We start from the raw sequence: 25461 nt of genomic DNA, 5'->3' as shown, positions 1-25461 counted from the left end.
ATTGTCTGTTTATTCAGCAGCATACACTTATAGATGCCCGAAATAAATAAATAAATAAATAGATGTTTATAGATTATTATTTCAACTGCCATGGACATGAGAGGAGTTATAGTTGTGGATAAATACATGCATAAACACTTACATTACAGTGTTCTGTGTCTTAGGGCATAAATGTTCTAAAATATAGTTAGTAACAGCACAAATACCCATCTGAGGCTTTTTCCCGTGAGATAATACCCCCTGCCACCAGCTAGCTCTAATAGTCGTTAACACTGTTTTTCTGACATGAATGTGTGGATAATAGTGGACACATGAAGATACCACTAAGTTATAGCTCTAATGGTCGTTAACACTGTTTTTCTGACATGAATTATGTGGATAACAGTGGACAAAGCATGAACAAACAGTAAATAACTATTAGATCTACTGATACTCTTAAAGAAAAACATTAATTGATGTTTCAATGTTTTTGTTCAAATAACCTAAGCTTGTGAGCAAACCAGTCAATTAATGTTGATATGATGGATAATATCAAACAGCAGTGAAAACCTGTGGCACATGAATGAATTTGGATGAACTTTGACCCCCAGTGTCTTCTACTCTCACACAGACAACACATTGCAGTTTCATTAGATTTGCCCACAGTTTGGTGATACTATCTAACTCCTGTTCTCTTTGTCAGTGAGTTTGCATTATTTAAGGATATTATGTCTATAAAATGTACTTCTAATTTGGGCAAATAAATTATAATCAATTGGTTGTCACATGCTGAATTTGAATTTAAAAGTAAAATCAAACAAACCCACATCTTTGGACTACGTGCTTCTTCAGATACAGTTTTTCTCTCCTCAATGATGTGAGTGCTCTCTTACCCCCACAAAATTACTCCCACAAACGAATGGTTTATCCTTTCAATCTTCTACTCGAATGGAGAATTTCATTTGAAATTAAAGCCAACACTTCCACCTAGTGACCGCCACCAGAATCTCTCCAGCTCCTTACCATATGATGTTAGTATAGGTTTTTAGTTTTTTTACAGTGAATCTTTCAAATCTGTAGTAACTTGTCAATCAGTAACTAACTTCAATACTTCATCGTAGGCAACTGGACTTGTCACGGTTTAGATTTAGATTCACAATAGTGTGACAAACAATGTTTGTACTGAAGTACAGACGTTTGGACACACCTTCTCATTCAACGTTTTTCTTTATTTTCATTATTTTCTACATTGTAGATTCATATTGAAGACATCAAAACTATGAAGGAGCACATATGGAATTATGTAGTAAACAGAAAAGTGTGAAACAAAGCAGATTAGGTTTTAGAATTGAGATTATTCAAAGTAGTTACCTGTTGCTTTGATGACAGTTCTGAGACATGCTTGAACAGCTCCTGGATGTTGTTGCTGATGAAAGTGGTGGCCATCTTGAGACCATGGGGGAGAACGGTGGTCACAGTGGTCTTGACATTGTTGTCAACTCTGAACTCTCCGAGTGAAACCTCAAAGTGATGCAGCTGTACAGAACACACACATGACTCTGTATTTACAGGGTGTTTATTAGGACGGCATTTACTGTTAGACACTGAGCTCTGCACTGTATACTGTTATTAGCTACATTACAAGTAAGAGTCTGACATACTGTACACGGGGGATGTAAGAACAGATATTTCATTTACACATTATGCAACATGTGTATGTTTCTTTAAGAACTGTAAAAAATGTTTTAAAAGCATCTTCAAATGAGCTGGAGATCCAGTTTCAAGCAGACATTGGTTGGTGGACACATTTACATTTACATGTACATTTCGGGCATTTAGCAGACGCTTTTGTCCAAAGCGACTTACAAAAAGTACATTTGTCAAAACAAAGAAACCACAACATGTCATTGCCGATAAAGTAAGAACTAAAAAATAGAGACAGACTAAAGTACAGAACCTCATACTCAAACTGGTATGAACCAGTTTACATGTAGGTGGATAGGACAGCCCACATGCTGACTATTTTAACAAGGTGTTAAGGATAATAATTCTAAAACAGCATGCTTTAGATGGACTTGGATTATAAACAGGCATCATGACAGTTCTTTGGAGGCCACGATTATTGTAAGCAGAGTAACTCCATCACTGGTTTTGGCCTTTTCAAGTGAAATTACAGCAATGTCATGGTCAACGGTTGTCATTTTGATTGGTTGCCAAACACTAAAAGCTACAGATGTTTTGAGGCTCTGGAAACAATAAACAGTCTGAATGAATCTAAACAAATAGCATGTGATATTTTTGCGAAAACACAAAATGTAATGTAAGTAAATTAAAAAAAAGACAAAGTGGGATAGAGTCACGTGGTAAATAAGGACAATAAAGAATAACAGCGTTACTGTAGGAATATTTTTAAAAACATGACTGTGATGATTATTCAGAGTAAAATAAGCACTGTTACCTGCCACTGAACTTCACAATGTTCATATATAGTGTATATATAGGAAAGGAATAATATACAAGGCTTGAACAAAGTGAACGAAGTGCTATGTAAAAACATTTTTTATTTGTATTTTCAAGAGGAGAAGAATCTCCTCTTAACATCCTAGATAGATGATGAAATCCACATACAGCAACAGCAACCTGTCAATCAGCAGGTAAGCCCCGACCCCTGAAGCATCCCCTGCTTTCTGGTCTGGTGGACTCTAAATGGACCATAATGTACTAAATGAACATCATGCTGGATTGAAGAAGACTTGAAACTAGAGATTGAGACCATAAACTCATGTTTACAATGTTTACTGAGATAATACATCAAGAGAGAAGTAGGACCATTTTCTCATAGACTTCTATACAATCAGAGAGGAGTCACCCCCTGATGGTCAGCAGGGAGAATGAAAGTTTAAGGCACTTCAGCTTGGCTTCACTTTTCTGGAAGTTGCCGGAGTGTGATAGGTTCTAGTGGTAGAATGAATCCTGTTTAACTGTAATGAAGTTCATTGTACTCTATTGCATTGCTGGTCCAACAAAACCTCTACTGGCTTTGAAGGTACTGCCAGTGTCCATTGCGCCCACTTACCACACTTTTGTCTTTAGAAATACGGATTCTCGCACTCTGATACTTCAACAGTTATACAACAAACTTTATCGACTTGTAAAATGTATCCTTTAAATTGACAAACATCATATTTGTAATTTATGGTATAATTCAAACACCGCCATTGACTGCCATACTTTTTTTTCCAAAATAAGTGTCCCATGGTGGTCCATCGGAATGGGCGGGACTTAGCCTCTCTATAGTGTAGCTCATAGTGTTGCATCCTACTCAGGACATTCGAAAGGTTTTAGGTCTGAAACCAAAGTAAGGCCAGTCTGGATGGTAGTTGTTAAACATTGGGATTAGGTTGGGCGGATGTATTGAGAGGAGTATGTGATAAGCCTTTCCATCCGGAGCCAGTGAGCAGCTGGTCTGCAGTCAGTCCAAGTCCTTCTCAGCACACAGAATTTGACAATACATCAGCATGGAGAAGACCAGGGCCAGGATCTGACAAGAGAAGAGGTCAAATCAAATGACAACCTGCCCAAGGATAGCAACACCTAGAGCAGCGGTTCCCCAACTCTTCACGGTCCTGTACCCCTTCATTTGACCCCCAGCCATGTACCCCCTACTGTCTGTAACACACACACACACACACATACTCACACTCATCAAATAAAGTCTCTATTTCTCACCAAATTGGTTTTTTTACTAATAAATGACCAACATTTTCAGTGAGCAACAGTTCACTTTTTAAAAGAAAAATCTCCCAAACATTTCTAGAATGAACACATTACAGCCAGAGAACATATCCAGTGAATCTCACCACAGCTATAGTGAGAAGGGTTTGCTTGAGAGGATGCACAGAACTCTGCGACGTTTGGCTGAATTTCAGAAAGTCCGAGTCTTAAATTGTTCTGCTCACAAAGTCTTGCTCTGTATTTTGTTTCATATATGTTTCAGAGCTGAGAATCCACTTTCACACAAGTACGTGGTGCTAAAAGGCATCAAAGCCTTGCTTGTTGTTGGCAATGCAAGAAGGCACCTCGGACTGTATGTCTTTATTCCAGTTTCAAAATGTAATCAGGCTGTTTGCAAATCATGTTTTACATTTTTTTGCGTACCCCTAGGGATACATGTCCCCCAGTCTGGGAACCACTGACCTAGAGTTACTTTGAATTTGCTCTCAATCTTTCTGCTTTTGACAAGTTGAACAAAATGACGACAGATGACTGACAGACAAAATACATCATCAACTAAACTGTTTTGAGGGGCACAAATAACCTTTTTTGAATGAACACTTTAATAAAGTGTATGCAGTTTATAGTATATCTATTATATTTATTGTGGGCCTCATAACTCATGGTAAAATAGTTAGAGATATCAACATTCATGAAGATTCTACATTTTCTTTCTTAGGAGAAGAGATACAAATATGTGGCCAACCATGTGGTCACCAACCGAGAGTAGACAAGGAGTGCTGACAAAACAAAAACTCAACAAGACAGATGGTCGGATAGATGGACACATTAATGAATGGATGGATGAACTGGTGGATAAAAATCAGTTAGGCCAGAGAGGCTTTTAGCCGACAGCGTCAACAAAATGGCAGATAAATATTGGAGATAAATACCTGAACAACACCAATACACACTCCGAACACCAGGACAGATGGGATGTTATCCAGCAGCCACTGCCGGGCCTTCTGATAGCACGGCTGCAGAGGGCAAACAGAGACAGTCAGGGAGGCCACATACAGAAAGTAAAGGGAAGGAAGATGTAAAGTTCGTTAGGATCCTTTTTCATTGTGGACACGAGGTAAACACATCCATGCAACGTCCAGAGCTAGTGATGTAGCATTCAGACTTATGGTGGGGGACCAACAACACCGGACTATAACAACCAGATCACTGTTGGACACCGCGTCCCACAAACATGTTCTTGATAACCAAAGGCCCTGACACACCAAGACCATGATCGGCTGTCGGACATGAGGTGTGTTCTTTGCCATCGGCTGTCGCCAAAGCCATCAGCATTCTTTTTAGCCGATTCCACATGTCGAATGGGCCACGACCAAGTCGTTTAGTTTGACCAATCTGATTGGTGGAGTGCTAGCCCTTGACTAGCGACTCAGTTAACAAGAAGACCGGATGTGACGATGGTAAACAAACGGCGGTATGATCTTTTTCCTAGCTAAAACCATTATTAGATTTTTCCGACAACAACTGTCCTTCTTGTCTACTCAACACTCTCTGATCACAACAATGTGACAACTCTGTGTTTTGGTCTAGAGCAGAGATCTTCAACAGGGGTCCAGGACCCCTAGGGGGTCCGCATGCATGGGTCCCCAAAATGATTTGATCCCAAACTTTTTTTCTTCCAAAATTAATGAATTAACATGAATACATCCTATAGTAAGCAAATATAAATCTTTCTATTTGTTAAATGTTATGTTGTGGAATTGTCATGTAGAAATCCTGCTTTTTGGTCTACGGCGACGTGGTTGGGATGGATCCATCTCGGCGTGGCTGTGCCTGCTGCCATGGACTACTACTGTTGACCTAACCTAACACTGATATTAATGTCTTAACCTAACATTGATATTAATGTCCAACCCTAACATAACATTTAGATGTAATGTTGGTTTTGTTGTCTAAACATAACTGTACATAGTCATTTTACGCCCAACCATGTTTTCCTAAACCTAACAAAGTGGTTTTGTTGTCTAAACCTACTTAGCAATCAGCTGTGAGACTGTGTTGTGTAGGTGAACATGAGTAAAACTCATACACATGTTAATATGAACCAGTGTTGATGAACATCTGGATGACAGGCTGGAGGATGCTCTGAGCTTCAGTCAGTGTTCAGTACTGTTACTGCTATCACTGCTCTCATTACATTTCTGTCATATGGATTGAAGGATTATTATTTCATTTGACTCCTATCCATCCCGGTAGAGGTATCCTCCTCTATTGCTCTCCCTGAGGTTTCTTCCTGTATTTTCCTGTTCAAAGGCTTTTTAGGGCGTTTTTCTATCTTATCAGATGGAGGGTCCCAGGACAGCAGCTGTTGTATGCTGTACAGAGTGTAAAGCCCTTTGAGGCAGATTTGGGATTTGGGGCTATATAAAAACAATTAAAAATGAATTGACTAAATGGAATTTAACCAGGTTGTCACTGTTGCTGATCAAAGTGCATTGCACTCTGTCTCATGGTCCTTATCGCTCTGGGTTTTATTGAACATCCAGCAAAAGTTAAATGTTAACCTTATAAATAATAGTAAATACAGTTATCAGTTTTGCTTTGAATCAAGATCATCTGGTAACTGGAAGATAATTGTCAACGGAGTCAGAGTAACTTATCAACAAATAGCAGAGGCGGGGTGGCCGGTGGCACAGTGGTTAGGGCAGCAGCCCCATGTACAGAGGCTCTATGTCCTCGACGCGGTGGTCCCGGGTTTGACTCCCAGCCCGGGATCAGTTTCCCGCATGTCTTCTCTCTCGATCTCTCCCTGTTTTCACACTGTCTGAATAAAATAATAAAAGGCTTGAACGGCGCTCTAGCTGAAAAAAAACAACAACAAAAAATAGCGGAGGCGTGTTTTATTGCCACAAATATGCATGGCTACATTTTTCGAATATATTAGGACATTCAGACACACTTGCATTTGAGATGATAAGATGAAACTAGAGAAGGCAAGTTCTGAAGAAGTTGCGGTTGTGAATGCTCCCTGTTGACTAGCTGAAGCCAAATGCGGATTGCTGTCTTTGAAAACTTTGAATAATGTGCAGAATGTATAAAAACTGTGAAAAATGTCAGGTTTGTTGAAAAGCTACGTGATCAATATTTGAACTGCGACTGTGCAAAGAGTTTGAATGCTGTGACAAAGTTGAATTAATGTGAGAAAGTCCTAATATTTTGTTTCATGGAGTTTGTTTTTGAATGGAGTTTCTATATGGAAGTGTGAATGATTTGATGAAAAGTGTATTATTATTATTATTGATAATTTTTGAAAGATTCCGGAATCTGCTTGAATGGGAAAAATGACAGAAAAAAGTTAAATATCTCTGAAATTATGAATGATATCAATTAGAAAAATAGACGCGGTCGATTCCGAATGAGATGAATATTCTGTTTGAATGGAGTGAATACGTTGAAAAATGTTGAAGGAGTTAAGGGCCAAACTTTCTGACCTGGAAGATATAATAAGTAGAAAAATAAAGAATTAATGTGCAGAGAATGCCTCCTGCATTCACAACCAATAAAAATAACATTGACATGTTATCCATCCATCCTATCTATCCTTAGAGCTGAGCAGTAAACCAACCTCACTCCATCCGTCAGTACATTGATCCGTCCCCACAGAGCAGCATGATGAGGGCAACGTTCCATTCAGCACATCATACCAGTCTGTTTTATTTGTTACGCCACAGCATTTGAACTGGAAGAAGAGACATTAACATACAAAGATTAGTGTAAAACAACTCAACTGCATAACTACATTTTGTCTGAAGAAAGGAAAGAAGCTGCATTTTACCTTGTTGGTAAATCAGAAACTAATTGTAGATTCTGGGTTTGGGCATTCTGTGAGTAGAGCTAGTTGTAATATTTAGTCTTGAATAGATAACTTGTTGTGTAAATTCTTGTGAAGCTGGTCATCCTGAGTGGGCAATTACCTAGTTTCAGCCATCTCAGCTGTAGTCAATAGACTTGATTGGAGGGAGGGGCTAAACCTGCATGAGGTAAACCAAGCACTGAAGAGCTTGTCAGCGTCAGCTGTAGCGTCAGGTGGAAGGAAGACAAGGGAGTCTATCTGTGGGAGTCTAGACTGTCGAACAAAGACAAGGGAGTCTATCTGCTGGGGTCTAGACTGTCGAACAAAGACAAGGGAGTCTATCTGTGGGAGTCCATCGAAGAAGTCATAACATCTCAACCACCACCCATCGCAGTCATTTGTCCTATCCCTGTCAGGACATCAAACCGGAAAAGATTTCACCAGAGACCCTTCGCTCGAGGCTGTAACCGATCCAATCTCTGCTACCCACTATTCTCCACCGGTACTGAACTTGAAGTTCTAGGGGGGCTATGGAACTGCCAGTCTACAGTCAAGAAGGCGGACACCATTTCAGAGTATGCCTCTCTGCAGACTCTCCACTTCCTGGCCCTTACGGAGACCTGGATCACCCCAGAAAACACTGCCACTCCAGCTGCCCTCTCAACTGCCTACTCGTTTTCACACTCCCCAAGACGAACAGGGCGTGGAAGAGGAACTGGGCTCCTCATCTCACCCAGGTGGTCCTACCAGGTCCTTCCTCTGGACCACCTACCCCGATCTGCACTTGAATCCCATGCCGTCTCTGTCACCCTTCCTTTCAAACTCAACATCATAGTGATCTATCGCCCACCCGGTCCTCTCACTCACATTGCAACTCGCAATTCAAAATGTCTGGCTGACATCTCTGTCTGGACAACTGCGCATCACCTCAAGCTTAACCTGCATAAAACCGAACTCCTCTTCCTCCCGGGGAAAGACTGCCCTCGCATGGACCTGTCGGTCACTGTCGAGGACTTCACAGTATTGCCTTCATCAACTGCTAGGAACCTGGGTGTAATCCTCGATGACCAACTATCCTGCACCCCTAACATCACTGCTGTGGCCGGAGATTTGATCCTGTTTGATTTGTACCATGAATTAGGCTGCACATATGATGTTTATAAGATCATTTTACAAGTACAGTATCTGTTTGTGGTCTAACTGTTGAAGTATCAGACTGTCGAAGGATGTAATACAGGATTAAATCATTATTTGCCTCTCTCTGTTGACTACCACGCATTTATTCTAAAGTAAGGTCCCATGGGGGACACCGGAAAGGGCAGGACTAAGCCTCTCTATATTCAAGCAACTTTAAGAAGCCATGCATTGTTTGCAAAGGATGCTTACCATTTTCTGGACATTGTCCCAGGATTTTTTCATCCCAGATTCTGATTTATACATCTTCATACCTTCCTTTAATTCACCTTGTGCTTTGGAGTCCATCTCATGAAAAAGATAAGGAAAGAAACACTTATTCAATCAAATGATCCATTCATCTGCTTCACTCACACAAGGACAGGCCAGTAGTCTATTCACAGGGCTGACATAGATCCAGATAAAACCAAACTGCTTGTCAATCACGTTCTGCTTTCACTCCTCTACGGTTCTGATTGCAGGACTACCAGGAACAATATCACCAGCTAAAGATCCTCAGGACCACCTGGTAAGACTGCAAAGAAGTTGTATAGAATTCTATGAGAAAATGGTCCTACTTCTCTCTTGATGTATTATCTCAGTAAACATTGTAAATATGAGTTTATGGTCTCAATCTCTAGTTTCAAGTCTTCTTCAATCCAGCATGATGTTCATTTAGTACATTATGGTCAAAATAGACCATACAGGTATGCTTTAGGGTGTGGCTATCTTGTGATTGACAGCAGTTTACAGTGGATTTACACATACACGTCCTTTTCTGTTACGCCATACTTAAAACAGACATTTTTTTCAACTGTTTTTCATTTCTAATTTGATATTATTGCTTATTTTATTTTCATTCTAATGTTATTCTCACACTGGTAGAGGCGAGCTTACCTTGTCATGGAAGATGTGTATAACCAACATCAGAGTGACCTCTGTCAGGACCAGGAGCAACAGTATCACAAAGAACTGCAGAACAGAGAAGAGCAGTTGTTACAGTGTGTACAAGAGCAACATACCTACAGGATCCCTACTGAGACGAGGATCCAAGTGGAACTGAACCCCACAGTTTTGGCCCCCAAGTCTCTCTTACTTGGACATTTCTTAAAATGCCTATAGTCGCCTATAGTCGACTCATATTCATAACCAGTGTATCATCAAAATCACTGCACAGACATTTCTCTCTTTTCTGTGAACTTGAAATTAAACTATGAGCATTCTGGTGGATCAGTGTTATTGGGTATTATCTGCTGATAGGAATGAGCTTTTAGCCTTGAGTTTTTCTTTTGCATAGATACAGTTTTTTTCTGTAGATATTGGGTTTCCTTTTGTATAGATACTGGGTTTTCCTTTGTAGAGATACTGGTTTTCTATGGAGCTAGAACAGTCTCATAATTCATAAATGCACACAGAAATTCATAAATGCACAAAAAAGATTTACAAATGTATTTGGGGATTTGTATATACATGTGACTCAAAACACAAATACATTTTCAATGCACACACAAATATGTTTCATTTCATATGTAAGTAAAAAATATTCACATATAAAAAACAAGATTCATAAACATATTTCCAATGCACACACAAATCTAAAAAAAAATCACAAATACATGAATGTTAAAGTATTTGCAATCTTCATCAAATACGCATTTGGGGCTTGTTACATTCATATATGAACTGTTGGACCTGTATTTACAAAGTGCTTTTAATTTGTAAACCTCCCTGCATTTGTGTGTGAAACTTTTGAGACTCCCCTGAAGTGACTCTGATCCACAAATGCGTTTTTTCTAAGAGGAGGTTGTCTGTAGCCAATCAGATGTCTCCCTCCTTTACAGCCAATCACGTGAGTGTCTCCCCTCCTCCGGAGGGCGGAGACGAAAGATGGCCTCTGGCAGTTCAAATGTAAGTAAAAAGTACAAATTTCTTGTGAATCTTTTACATAAGTCATATTCCAGAATTATGAATGACTGTTTAGCATGAATCGTGACGCTAAATCAGGTCTGAAACCTGTTTTCAGTGACAGAAAGTAAATGCATTCAGCTGTATTTTTTGTTTGGTTGTTTATCGGCTGTGTTTACCATTTCGGGTGCTACCGTATGCTGGTTAGTTAGATAAATTTGTCCTCAAACACATCATACAGTTTGACATGTTAGAGTTAGCATTACAGAAGCAAGTTAGGTTTAAGTGTCAGGAGTCATTCACGCAGCGGCGTCATCGGCCGTAGCTTACGGCTCCGCTAACGTTCATCTTTCCTCTGTCCTGTGTACTGCGAAGCCAGTTTAGTGGGTTAGCGAGGTATGTTGAGTCTGTACTACAAGTCAGTCAGTCAGGCTGTACTACAAAGGTGGCTCTCTTTTAGATCACCACGGTAACTTATGCTTAGCTCATAACCTGGTCCCGACCAGGTTATGTTCAGAGTTTAATCATAAAACCGGCTATAAAAGCGCTGCTGTTTCACTATTTAACTAATTTACAGCTTGCGGCACCTTTACTTTGAAAGTCCAGTGGAGCTGGATCAGAACGGAGCGTTTGTACGGAGGGAGAGATCAGCTGATCCGCTGCTGTTGACTTTATCTCTGAGCGTCTCCGCCTACAGGTGTTCTCCTCACCCGTTGAGCTGAGCGTCAGGAGCTCATTATATATTAGACTATAGTCTATATTTTACTTTTATATACAGTCAGTCACCACTGATAGAAGTTGTTCGCTCGCAGCAGGACGGATAATCAGATGGATAATCGGTTAAGTTAATAATTTAACTTAATGTGGCCGTGAATAAATTAATTCCGATGTTTCGCCTGTTATATTTCAGTGTCAAACAAAAAATACAGCTGAATGCATTTACTTTCTGTCACTGAAAACAGGTTTCAGACCTGATTTAGCGTCACGATTCATGCTAAACAGTCATTCATAATTCTGGAATATGACTTATGTAAAAGATTCACAAGAAATTAGTACTTTTTACTTACATTTGAACTGCCAGAGGCCATCTTTCGTCTCCGCCCTACAGACAACCTCCTCTTAGAAAAAACGCATTTGTGGATCAGAGTCACGTCAGGGGAGTCTCAAAAGTTTCACACACAAATGCAGGGAGGTTTACAAATTAAAAGCACTTTGTAAATACAGGTCCAACAGTTCATATATGAATGTAACAAGCCCCAAATGCGTATTTGATGAAGACTGCAAATACTTTAACATTCATGTATTTGTGATTTTTTTTTAGATTTGTGTGTGCATTGGAAATATGTTTATGAATCTTGTTTTTTATATGTGAATATTTTTTACTTACATATGAAATGAAACATATTTTTGTGTGCATTGAAAATGTATTTGTGTTTTGAGTCACATGTATATACAAATCCCCAAATACATTTGTAAATCTTTTTTGTGCATTTATGAATTTCTGTGTGCATTTATGAATTATGAGACTGTTCTAGCTCCATAGTTTTCTTCTGTACTGTTTTTTCTTTTGTATAGATACTGGGTTTTTCTTCTTTATAGATACTGTTTTTTCTTTGTATAGATACTGGATTTTCTTTTGTATAGATACTGTTTTTTCTTCTCTATAGATACTGGGTTTTCTTTGTATAAATACAGTTTTTTCTTTGTATAGATACTGGATTTTCTTTTGTATAGATACTATGTTTTCTTTGTATAGATACTGGGTTTTCCTGTAGAGGTACTGGGCTTTTCTTTTGTATAAATACTGGGTTTTCTTGTAGAGTTACTGGGTTTTTCTTTTGTATAGATACTGTTGTTTTCTTTTGTATACTGGGGTTTTCTTTTGTATAGATATGTTTTTTTCTTTGTAAAGATACTGGGTTTTCTTCTGTATAGATACTGTTTTTTGTTTTGTATACTGGGCTTTCTTTGTATAAATACTAGTCTTTTATTTTGTATAGATACTGGGGTTTTATTTTGTATAGATACTGGGGTTTTCTTTTGTATAGGTATTGGGTTTTCTTTTCAGTAGATACTGGGTTTTCTTTTGTATAGATACTGGGTTTTTCCTTTTGGTAAAGATACTGTTTTTCTTTTGTATAGATACTGGGTTTTTCCTTTTGGTATAGATACTGTTTTTTCTTTTGTATAGATACTGGGTTTTCTTTTGTATAGATACTGTTTTTTTTCTTTTGTATAGATACTGGGTTTTCTTTTGTATAGATACTGTTTTTTGTTTTGTATACTGGGCTTTCTTTGTATAAATACTAGTCTTTTATTTTGTATAGATACTGGTGTTTTATTTTGTATAGATACTGGGTTTTTCTTTTGTATAGGTATTGGGTTTTCTTTTCAGTAGATACTGGGTTTTCTTTTCTATAGATACTGGGTTTTCTTTTGTATATATACTGGGTTTTTCCTTTTGGTATAGATACTGTTTTTTCTTTTGTATAGATACTGGGTTTTCTTTTGTATAGATACTGTTTTTTTCTTTTGTATAGATACTGGGTTTTCTTTCGTATAGATACTGGATTATTCCATACAGTGATCACGACTCAGGAAACCCCCCACATTAATAATAGTTTGCTTACTAATGTCAGACAGCTCATCTTCTGCTGGGAAACCAGTCCCATAATCAGAGAAGGCGTCCAGATGATCCATATTTTTTATGATTTTGGTGCTCACATGTGACACAGCCTCTACAGAGGTCCCTTTCTCACACCACTTTAGCACCGCCCACAAAATATGTCATCACTGTTTACAAACACAAAAAAAGGTCTATACATCACCTGGCTCCCGATCAGCATTCATATTTTTACACAATATGGAAAATGCAAATACTTTACACTTATATGTCAAGTATATTGTCTGAATGAATCAACAACACTATAAATACACAGAAAACTTAGTTTTCAGCTAAAGTGGTTGAGGGTTTTAGTTACTCTTTGAGATCACAATACCTGCCCACCCCAGAAAGGAAAGAGTATCTGCAACTTCTCGATTGTGCAAATCTCTCACCATGACCAACAGGCAGCGCTGCTCTTTTAGGGCTCCAAGACAACCCAGGAAGCCGGTAACCATGGTGATGCCACCAGCGACCAACAGTAGGTTGGCAGCCGAGAGGGATGGAAAGGACAGCGGAAGTGAGGAGAACTCTGCCTGCGTGAAGGACAACCAGACTCCGATGCCAAACAAGCCGCATCCTCCTAGCTTTGCAGGGAATGGAATGTCAAACCAGTGTCAAACTGCATCTTCAATCACAATGCATTGTACCCAAAATTATTTTGTGAAGAGTGGGTTGTGAGCGATGTAAGGGATTGACTGTAACTCAGTGTTAAATCCTTTCGGAAGCATTGAGTAGTAGAAAATGTAAATGAATATACACATTTGAAGCCAGCTTGGAATTGAGTCAATACTAACCCAAAATATGAGATTAAAGACAAACATCAAATATTTGACACAGCACAGACACCTCCGAGACACCGACATCCTGCAACAGAGAGAGAATTTTGTTGAAACAGTGCTGCATTCCACTGCTGAGTTACTATTGTTAATTGATTCACTGAGGAATATATGAACAGGGTCTTTGTGTCTGGAGCTTTCTTGGTGAGAGGGGTGACATGTGAGGAAGTGATGATCTGTGATGAAGAATGATGAAATGTGAATCCAATTTAATTCACACAGCGTCTTTACAGCTTTGCAGTTGGAACCACACACTGTAGGCTTTATCAGAAGTGGTTTGATCTACGGTTTTGAAGCCTGCTTTTTGGCGGTCGTTATCTTGGAATTTTTGCAACCAGTGAAGGAAGTGACCATATTTGACGAGCGACAGGTGGATCTGATCAGTGGCGCCGCCAGCCGGAATCCTGTACGCACTGTGCGTACTTTTTTTGAAGGTGGGCTAGATATTTAAATTTCAGCGGGTGACACCAAACAACGTCTGCCCAAGCAAGTCAGAGCTTTTCTTTCGCTCACACAGTGACCTGGAGAGACGCAGCCGCATTTGAGAGGACGATCGCGTGTGTGTGCGCAATTACGCGTAGCGTGTGTTGGTCCCTCTCCACTTCACAATACAGCTCGGCTCTAGTCTCGTCACCTCTCTGCTGCTGAGCACTGTGGGCCGAGCCGATGCATGTCTCTCTCCCCGGGCCGGGAGAGTTATCAGACCGTACTGTGCGTGTGTGTCCAAGCGTGTGTGTGGGTGTGTGGAATGCTCACAAGCGTGCGCTTGTTTAGGGCGGGGATGGAGGGCACAAAAAAAATATTTGCACCGGGGCCTATCACCATGATATACGTTGTATTTTGCCGTTTCTGTGCGGCGCCACTGGATCTGATAAACACAAGCAAGCTGCAAGTGTGAAGCTGCTTACAAATTTAGTTTCATAATTCAAGGTCAACTCTACAGCTAAGTGTTAAAGTCATCTTAGTAGCTTACTGCATTGTTAGGGAGGCTGTGTTAGGTAGCATTAGGCTGCATTAGGTAGCATTAGGCTGCGTTAGGTAGCGTTAGGTAATGTTAGGTGTGGCGTTTGTTGCAGCTTTAGGCTGCGTTAGGCTGCATTAGGTGGCGTTAGGTAACATTAGGTGGCGTAAGGTGGCATTCGGTGGCATGAGGAAGCGCTAGGTGGTGTGAGGCTGCGTTAGGAGGTGTAAGGTGGCGTTAGGCTGCGTTAGGAGGCGTAAGGAGGCGTTAGGCTGCGTTAGGCTGTGTTAGGAGGCGTAAGGAGGCGTTAGGTGGCGTTACGCTGCGTTAGGTGGCGTTAGGCAGTGTTAGGTGGCGTTAGGCTGCGTTAGGTGTCGTTAGGCAGCGTTAGTTGGCGTTAGGTGTGTTAGCGGCGCTGCGTTACTGAGTGAGGTCTTGGTCATGTGAGGTGTAAACTGTAGAATTCATACGTGATGTTGGTTTGTGTTTCCACACACGGTGTTTGTTGCTCTGCTGGGGTGGAATGATATGTCGTGGTAGTCACACTTTGTACTTTGTTGTTGTGACAACATTCTCAAGGTGACCACTTCAGCTTCTGGTTCTTTTTGCACAAGACATGGACTGTGGTTAAGTGGTCACTATGGATCGGAGGAATAATCCCTGCGAATAACTCTTTCACTGTGTCTGTTCATCATGACTATTGTTTTATGTTACATAAATGCTTGAAAAAATGTATTCAAAAATAATAATTTATGTAATTGCAACTGTTTAGTTCTGAAACATTTAACAAAACAAATGTAAAAGTTGGTGTGTTTGTGAATATGTTCACAGTGGAAGTGTGATTTGTCTCTAAGTGGACCTCACACCGACAACTGACCCCACACAGGAAGTCAAACTGCTGACAGGAAGGAAGCTCCCTCCTCTCGTCAGTAGACCTAATTATACAGCTGAAGGCATTTCCCATGACCACACAGACCTGCACCGAGATCACAGAGCTCATACAACCAGGTTTCAAAGCTTTGAGTCACTACTCGCTGCTGTTGTGAAGTTATTGTGATAGAGAATTTACTGCACAGATGTTGCATTGACGGCATAAAGGGATTCCATTCACTGACTGAAATAACGCTGATGAGGTGAGGTGGGAGGAGCCCATTTTGAAAAGCTCTGACTGATGATTGATGGAACACCATTAACCCTCACACATCACAGGACCTCCATGTCCTGGTCTGGTTCCCACACAACTAAACCATGGTGAACTATGTTTCATGTCATGGATAACATTTCAAAGGAAGTCCACACAGGGAAAAGGTCTGGGTGGTGGAACCGCCGTCTTGTTGTCAAAACCAAACTATATTTTTTAAGAATTTCTTTTGTTTTATCCATAAATGTCTTTCAAATTGTTTCAAACTGAGGCCATTTGGTCCAGAACAAAATACCTAAAGACGTCATTGAGTGTGTTGATCAATTGTATGGAAAGGTCATTTTGTCAGACAGGGTTGAGTGTTTCATCGGTCGTCATGGAAAGTGTTTGGGTAGTTTAGAGTAGGTGATTTAATCATTAAGATCGGTAAAATTGCATTTCTCCACAAAGATCGCTGAGAATGAACAAAAGCACCACTTTAAATCTTGTGTCTATATGCTCAGAAGTTTCTTGGAAATAAGTTGTTCGGCCTGAAAAAGCATGAAAAGCCCACATAAGATGACCAAGGGGAAAACAGCTGATTAGCCCACTAATGGTCTGAAAGGGTAAAGAAAGTAGGCTTTACCTGAAGATGAGTTTATTTGTCCCGCTCCTCTTGGTAATCACTCCTTCACGTCCTGATTTTACTTTTCCTTCTCAGATCTGCTTGGCATCGGCCCCTGAAGGAGGCAGCTTCCCTTCTCTTCTCTTCCTCTTTTTGTTCCTCAAAGGTAGATTATGTCCACTGCTCGCTTCTCCCACCATTCACAAGTTTATATTGAATTTATGTAATTCTCCATCTGGAAGGATTTAGCCTACCTTTTGTTTCAATTCCTTACAGAACGGCGTCTCCCTCTCTTCTCAATTATTTCCAGATGTGAGTGTTATTGGCCCTCCCCCCTCCCAGTGTGTTCCTCCCCTTCCCAGTGTGTTCCTCCCCCTCCCAGTGTGTTCCTGCTGTGTGTCCCTCCTCCCAGCCCGAAGCCTAGCCTGTATCCTACATTGTTGTTCATGAACACACTCTTCCCTGAACAAATGGTGGACTTGTTTCCGCATTAGTGCTTAAACCACTCAAAGGCTCCTGTTATGTATTTTCACTGTTACGTCCTGCTTTCTGTTCCTTTCACTTTTATGTACAAAATTGTTGAATGTCTTATTAAGGACCAACGTTTCTACATTTATAACATGTTATTGCTGAAAAGGAAACAGGATATTTGTTTGTGTTCTGATTTTATTTGCATGGCAAAGAAAGCAAACAGCAACCAGTTAACACACAGATCAACCGCTGAACTTCGACATGATAGAAAAGCCAACTTAAAGGAGTGGGTTTGTGGATGTTTTTCAAACTCAGCAAAAGAGCAATCACCTAGCCATGCAGAATAGCTAACACAGGTTGATTAGATGACCTAAGTGGATGATGGTGGTGTAAGGGGCTTCCTGGTTATAAAGTCCAATCAGAGCCAGCTAGAGAACGTTTGGCCAATGGGATGCAGCCGAGGGGACGTGTTCCTTGTGCAGGAAGTAAAAAGAGTGTGCTTGTTATTGAGGTTGGTGTACGCCGGAATAAGACTCTCCTGAACTTTACATGAACAATATGCAAATTCAGACTATTGTCATATTCAGAATAATAATAGCATATGAATGTGCATGTAGACATAGTCAGTGTTAAAGTGCCACACATAATTAACTTCAAGAAAGCCAATATTACACTGGTGGGTATAGAGCAATGACAGGGCGGTAGATCGGTGTTTTGGGAGAGAGTTCCAGAGGGAGGGGCGATGGAGAAGACTCCAGGTTCTGTGTTGGTCCTGATGGGAGGGGAGAAGAGGTTAGCATCAGAGGAATGGAGGCTATGGAAGGAGTGTGGTGGTGGTGAGCAGGTCGGTGCGGTAGGAGGAGGCCTGCTTGTAAAAAGTCAATGATGAAGTGATGGTACTTGCATTTTCTCTGCTAGCAACCAGGGGCCGACTACTCTGGTTGCAAAAAGTCTGATTGTATGGAAGTCAATGAGAAATTTACGGAAGAGGATAAGGCCCATCATGATTTTTTTTTCATTCAAACTCAGAATTATGAGATCAAAGTCATAAGTATACCTGTAAGCAACCAACTTCAGTGAGGTTCACTTCCATCACACAGGGGAAGAACTGCCAGCAGAGGCTGCCATTTCATTGGAATGGATGGAAGAGCAAAAGGTGAGTGAAAACGAAATATGTTTTGGTTTACTGGCATTTTTAAAAACAAAATATGGCTATAAATGATCTGGAATCAAGACACAGGTTGTAGCACATTTCTTAACTAGCATTAAAAAAGCTAACTCTGTGACCAAGCCCGATAGTGTTCCATTACTAGCATGGATGATTGCGTAGATCGCTTTGGTTCAGCTGTTTTCGTTAGCAAGTTTGACCTTCTTAAAGGTTATTGGCAAATTCCGCCGACGGAGCATGCACTGTCGTGGCATTTGGTCACGGAATGCACCAGCTACATTTCAACGGTTGGTCAACCACGTTCTTGCTGGCGTTTCGAACTGTGAGGCATACCTCGATGACTTGGTTGTGTATAGTGTGATGGGAAATTTTCATTTAGTAGTTCATTATAGTATAATTGGTAGTTTGAGTAGTTTAAACTACTATTCCATGTGTCATGAGGTTACCTGTATTCTACACTTATGTCATGTCATGTGTTACATGAGTTGTAAAATGCATCTTGTGACACCAGCACAGCTGGCAAGTCAATATGGATATATGGACAAACACCACATCCTGGACAAAGTTCTCCGTCTACACAAACAACGGAACGATGCTTCTCTGATGACACATCACAAACAACTGTATAAAAAGCCCTTCTCAAGACTGAATAATTGGTCAGACTCTTAAGGAGTCTGCCCCTATCTGGCCAGATTGTTTGCTCTGAAGCTGTATGTCAGTAATGCGGTCCGCACACCATGTTTGCGAGGGCTTTGACTTATTAGACTTTGTCTGTTTACAGTCTGTCTGTAGTGACTGCTAGCCTGTTTTGGACTCTTTATAGAATTAATTACTAAAAGCTCTGTTAGGAGTTGTATTCTTATTTCTCATCAGGTGATCATAAACTGATTTCCACCACATATAGCGCCACATGGGGTTCTCACGTTAACCATCTGAAAGATGTGTTTGAAAGATTGTCTGCTGCAAATCTGACTATAAATCTGGAAAAGTGCAAATTCAGCCAAGCCAAGGTTGTTGTAGGAGCAGAGAAGAGAGGGAGGAGAGGAGAAGATAGGAGCAGAGGAGAGGGGGATGGAGAGGAGAAGATAAGAGCAGAGGAGAGAGGGATGGAGAGGAGAAGATAGGAGAAGAGGAGAGAGGGATGGAGAGGAGAAGATAGGAGCAGAGGAGAGAGGGAGGTTTTCAAGTCCCTTTATTGCACTACTGCAGGACTTACATTGCAACAATGACAAAACAACAACACAAAACAAACACTGTCATGAAACATTTCTTGGTCAGAAATTTAAGATCAACTCCTCATCCTCCCCCACAGAGCATAAACCCCAACAGTCCATATCTTTTTGAAAACCGACACATTGTCCGTCATTTTGTAGAAATCAAAATCAACCCTCAGTCTGGCTTTTAGCTGACCCTTCAGGACCGACACTAGCTCCAAGCAATCGGCACCCTGAACTTTATTCTTCCGTGTCAGCCAGATGGCTAGTTTCGCAGAGCCGGCTATAAAGCTCATTAATGTGTGTATATTTTTCTTTTTTGCACTGTATTTTGGACCAAAGATAAATAGATAAAACAGAGAAAACTTCCCCAAGCCCCCAACACCACCGTTCTAGCAGGTCAAACAGTGCTGAAAGACGGGAACACAGCACAAACAAATGCGCCAGAGTCTCGGACTGACTATAAAACAAACACCCTTCCCCTACTTCTGGATCCAGGTGCGCTCTGTATCTGTTTGTAGCTATTGCTACATGCACAACCCTCCACTGGAGGTCTGCTGTCCATTTCTCAATGGGCAGTTTGTACAAGGACCACCAGCTGCCTTTCGGGGAAGAGTCTGGGCCGAAGAAACCGGTCCACCTCGACTCCTCCAGTCCAGCCAAAGAGCGCATGTTTAGGACCTTGAGGCTGATGCAGTAGATTGCCTTTCTCCCCACATCCTTGAAACTGTCCAGGTGAGGAGTTGTGAATGACAGCAGCTGACCTCCCTCCCGCCAATCCCCCACTGCTGGAGTAACCCGCAGAGAGGGGAAGCTGTACTCACCCTCCTCAATCCACTGATCGCAAAGAGTCTGGTCCTGTGCAAAAAGTCTCAGATGCGGCGGCAGTGAAGACCAGACTTCCTCCACCACTTTGTTGATCAGCCTGATGGAGGTGATGTTACTCCTCTCTCTCAGCGTGGTTGTGGATGTCGCCGTCATCTTCGTCAGATGGCCCAGTTTGGTGCAACCAGCTTCCCTCAGGCTTACTGGCTGGCAGACTGCAGTGTCTGAGTCCTAATGAAGTTATTATAAAACAAAGGTTCCTCAAGCAGCCACATGCCCGGAGTCTCTACGAAGTCTCTGGAAAAAACAAACATCTGCCAAGCCTGCAGCACAGATTGGTAAAAAGGTGTCAGTCCCCCAAGGTCCACATTTTGGCTGTATGAGGAAAAGCTGCTTGTCGTAGCCCAAGCGCCCAGCTCTCCTCAGCAACAGTCGAGCTGTATCAAGCCAGCCTGGGCCGGAGTCATACAGCAGCCTTTGCGTAGTCTGGAGTCGAAAAGCAGAAATCTTTGACTGGATACTGATTAGTCCTTGTCCTCCTTCAGCCACGGGTAGATAGAGGACTGCTGCTCGGACCCAGTGCTTTCCGGACCAGAAGAAAACAAGGATCGCTCTCTGAGTGTCGTCGACCAGCCCTTTTGGTGGTGTGAGGACGGTGAACTTGTGCCACAAAGCCGAGGCAACCAAGTTTTTGGCAACCAGAACTCTTCCCCTATATGACAACTGGGGTAGCAACCATTTCCATTTAGACAACCTAGCGCACACTTTGTCCTTAATTCCCTCCCAGTTTTTCAGCTGAAACCCCTCAGTGTCCAAAAACACACCCAACACTTTTAACCCTTCCCTTCCCCATTCAAGCCTGCCAGGAAGGCTGGGCAGAACCTGATCCCTCCACCCCCCCACCAACAAGGCTTCACTTTTTGCCCAGTTCAACCGTGCAGATGAGGCCCTTTCATACAGGGACAGAGTATCCTGTAAACACTGGACATCCCTTTGGCTTGTTACAAAGATGTTTACGTCGTCTGCATAGGCAGAAACAACACAAGAAGGGTGATTAAAATTTGAGGACCCGGGTAAAGAGAGACCGCTGAGCTGGCCTCTCAACCTGTTCAACAAAGGCTCAATCGCCAAGCTGTAGAGTTGCCCTGAAATTGGACAACCCTGCCTTATCCCTCGCTGCACAGGGATTGGCCGACTAAACCCCACCCCTGTCTTTACCATGCACTGTGCACCACTATACAACAAACCAATCCACGCCACAAAACCATCGCCAATACCAAACGCCCTCAGTGCAGAAAAAAGGTAAGAGTGATCCACCCTGTCAAAAGCTTTTTCCTGGTCCAAACACACAATACCAAAATTTACATTTGTATCTGATCTACACACATCAATGACATCTCGGATCAGGAAAATGTTATCAAGAATTGTCCTGTCAGGTACACAGTATGTTTGGTCCGAGTCTACGATTAAACCCAGGAAGTCCTTCAGCCTATTGGATAAGGCTCTGGAAAGAACCTTGTAGTCTGCACAGAGGAGGGCAACTGGCCTCCAGTTCTTGAGTCCCCTTTCTTGGGCAACAGGGAGAGCACTGCTCGCTGGCAGGACACAGGAAGAGAGCCTGCTCTAAAACTCTCCAGTAGAACGGTGTGCAAGTCAGGTCCAAGGAAAAGCCAGAACTTTTTTAAAAAGTCCACAGAGAGCCCATCGATCCCAGGTGCCCTCCCAGATGCCAGCTGGTCCACAGCCACTGTCAACTCCTCCAGAGTCAGCTCGCTGTCCAAGGCCACTTTCTCCTCGAGGCTGAGCTGAGGGAGCCCCTCCAGAAGCTCCTCGCGACACTCCATGCTGCAATGTTCTGCCCCAAAGAGGTTGGTGTAGAAGTCCACAGCATTGCTTCTTATCTCACCAGGGTTTGTAGTGGTTCTACCTCCTGGCAGCTTGAGGCATGTCATCTGCTTCCTCTGAGCCACTGATCTCTCCAGGTTAAAAAAGAAGGAACTTGGGGCGTCTATGTCGTTCAGCTGGAGGAAACGGGACCTAACGAGGCTCCCTTCACTCTCTCCTTCAGAAAAGAGCTCAGCTCCCTCCTCTTCTCCTGCAGCAGGGGACCCATGTTGGTGAGGTCAGCATCTCTGTGTGGTCCTTCCTCAATGCTAATGATGTTAGCTTCTAGCTCCTGGACTGCTGCCTTGATCCTAGCAGTGGAGTGAGAAGTATACTGCCAGAACACCCTGATTTGTGCCTTGCCAACCTCCCACCACTGCTTTAAGGAAACAAAAAACCCTTTTCTACTGCTCCATTGTTTCCAGAAGACCTTAAAACTTTGACAGAAGAAAGTATCTTGCAGTAGCTTGTTATTGAAAGCCCAGCAGGATTTAACCCTTTCACCAGGCGAGCTGACCAAATCTAAGCTGACAAAATGATGGTCAGTAAAGCCAACTGGATTTATGCTGCTATGGATTAGTCTGGAGTTTAGAGTTTTTGAGATGTATAATCTGTCTAGTCTGCCTGCCATCGCCCTATGACTGCTGACCCTCACCCATGTGTACTGCCTGGACTGTGGATGTTTCACCCTCCAAGTGTCTACCAGATCAAATTGTGTCATGATGCTCTACCTAATTTTGTGCCCTAGGCGAGATTGCTCTCCGGTGCCCCCCCCCCCCCCCCCCCCCCCACACACACACACACACGAATTACACCAGCCAAATGAACAATCACACATTTTTAATTTGAACAACAACAGCAAACAGCAAAAAATCACAACTTTCAAGTATTGAATTACAGCAACCACAAGAACAATCACAACAGTTTCATTTGAACAACAACAACAAACTTTCAGGTAACTCTTTCCAGCGTGTCTTTCACTTCAACTAAAATTGTACACGTCTGGACTTCCTTGCAGCAAAAGCATCTATGGTATCATCAAATGACACCTGCCTAGACACTTCACGGTTGATGCTCATCAGTGCAAGTCCATTTAACCGCTCTTGAGACATGGTGGATCTCAGGTAGGTTTTGATCAGCTTCAATTTGGAGAAGCTCCTCTCTGCAGCAGCCACTGTCACAGGAATCGTGACAGCAATCCTCAGGGCCACCCACATGTTAGGGTAAACTTCCTTCAGTTTCTTCTCCTGTAGGAAGCTGAGAAGTTCAAATGTTGTCTTTTTCCCCTTTTCCATGTCTGGGAAACTCTGCAACTCCTGTGTCAGTTCCTCCCAGTCCAGGTCTGACTGTCCATTACAGCTTAGGGTGTTGCTCAGTGTTTCACATTGTTTTCTCAGGTCTTCATTGGGCAGCTCAGGGAAGTTGACAAGAACACCAAATGTCTTCTCAACTTCACCCAATGCCTGAAATCGTTCCTGCAGTGAGACAATGGAAACATCCACCACCACATTGAAAAAGGAAACTTCCATTTTCCTTAGTGCGTCTGTCATTTCCTGGTCAGGAATCTCATAGGAGAACTGTCTCTTAGTTTTTTCACACATCTCCTTGGCACACACTTGAGCTAAAGCAAATCCACTGTCTCTGTAGCCCACAAGGGAAGCTTCAGTTTTCCTGAGTAGATCAACTGCAACATCCATTTGCATTGTTTCTGACTGCAATAATTTGCCGACATGTTTGATGTTTGTCAGGATGTCATGCCAGACCACAGTACAGATTGAGAATCTGTAAGATCCAACCTCTTCAGCTAGAGATTGTGCCTCGATTTTTATAGTTGGGTCTGTGGCGTTGTCCCTCACCTCTATGAGTGCATCTCTGACTTCTGCAGCCTGGTATCTCACGGCCTCTACACTGCTGATTCGACTCTCCCATCTGGTATCTGACCAGGATTTCAGGGTTGTGGTGACATGTCTTTTTAAAATGGACCATCGCTGAGTGGAGGCAGAAAAAAGTGTGAACAGCTTCTGCAGGTAGCCAAAGTAGCAAGTGGCATCTGCAGAGCTTTTTGCTGCATCAGCCACCACCAGATTCACTGTGTGTGCTCCACATGGCACAAATAGAGCCCTTGGGTTTTTTTCAAGAAGCCTAGCCTGGACTCCTTTCTTCTTCCCTTTCATATTTGCTCCATTATCATAAGACTGCCCTCTACAGTCTTCAAATAGGATGCCGAGCTCTTCCAGTCTCTTCAGAATGAGGGTTGAAAGGCTTTCTCCTGTGGACTCCTCTACCTCAAGGAACCCCATAAAGTGCTCTTTTATGTGTGGGGTGTCCTCAACTGCAACATGACGTATGATGACAGATGGTTGCTCTTTATGGCTTAAATCAGGGGTGCAATCCAAAATTATTGAAAAGTATTTGTTCTGATGAATTTCTTGGACCATTGCCTCAACAATCTTTTCACCAATGCAACTGATGAGCTCATTTTGAATATTTTTTCCGAAATAGGATGTATGGCTAACTCGTGTTTCCACGTCAGTTACATGCTGCTTCAGTACTGTGTCAAACTTGGCCATGAGCTCTACTTCTTTTTTTTTTTTTTTTTTAATATTTTATTTTCACTTTTGAATTTTTTTACAAAAAATAAGAGAAAACAGAAAAAAAAGGCATACAGCACCTGACATTGTTAAATGAAGTAAGAAAAATAAAGACAGAGACTATATGAGGATATATACAATAAGCAAAGTGGCCCAGTGCCTTCTGTCTCATGTTACCATCAGGGGTATGAGTAAAAAAATAAAAAAAATAAAAAAAACAGAGCAAAACAAAACACAAACACTCACAAAAAAAGGGGAACCCTGAGAGGAAAATCAAAGCCTTGGTCAGTACAGAAAAAATACGGGAAGCTGAATGAATTACAAATACCACATAGCAGCCTGATTCATATTATTGGTCATTTAGGTCTCATCAAGTAAGGCCAAAAATGGTTTCCATGTTTTCTCATAATGCTTAGGTGCATTCCCTCTACTAAGGCGAATCTGTTCCATCCTTGA

General features: G+C 41.8%; 2 protein-coding genes and 1 long non-coding RNA gene across 3 annotated transcripts in view; 2 read left to right on the top strand and 1 right to left on the bottom strand.

The window, feature by feature from the left end:
* Window positions 1-25461, top strand: part of LOC311030465 (syntaxin-binding protein 4) — a gene marked incomplete at its 5' end in the record, with an annotated part of 313894 nt that overhangs the window by 278349 nt on the left and 10084 nt on the right. The gene's annotated exons all lie outside the window — the stretch shown is intronic.
* Window positions 1538-17165, bottom strand: tspan4b (tetraspanin 4b). Its single transcript, XM_084037970.1, has 8 exons — window positions 16874-17165; window positions 14105-14174; window positions 13703-13894; window positions 9638-9712; window positions 8954-9049; window positions 7340-7453; window positions 4647-4730; window positions 1538-3520 (listed from the first exon to the last, which is right to left on the bottom strand). Exons 2-8 carry the CDS (start codon window positions 14171-14173, stop codon window positions 3452-3454), a joined length of 699 nt encoding a protein of 232 aa, XP_083894096.1. The 5' UTR covers window position 14174; window positions 16874-17165; the 3' UTR covers window positions 1538-3451.
* Window positions 14181-16860, top strand: LOC311031606. Its single transcript, XR_014599097.1, has 3 exons — window positions 14181-15184; window positions 15239-15258; window positions 15489-16860. It is a non-coding gene; the product is annotated as an uncharacterized lncRNA (long non-coding RNA).

This window comes from Eutrigla gurnardus (genome assembly GCF_963514095.1).
Source record: "Eutrigla gurnardus genome assembly, chromosome: 20".
Classification (NCBI taxonomy): Eukaryota; Metazoa; Chordata; class Actinopteri; order Perciformes; family Triglidae; genus Eutrigla; species Eutrigla gurnardus.
This window is presented reverse-complemented; position numbering and strand designations above follow the sequence as displayed.

Bases quoted from the DNA above. Each gene is read 5' to 3' on its own strand.
- tspan4b (XM_084037970.1), bottom strand. From the start codon at position 14,173: ATGTCGGTGTCTCGGAGGTGTCTGTGCTGTGTCAAATATTTGATGTTT. The intron at 13,895-14,104 runs GTTAGTATTGAC...TTCCCTGCAAAG, and splicing joins TCTTTAATCTCATATTTTGG to CTAGGAGGATGCGGCTTGTT. The intron at 9,050-9,637 runs GTAAGCTCGCCT...CTTTTTCATGAG, and splicing joins TACACATCTTCCATGACAAG to ATGGACTCCAAAGCACAAGG.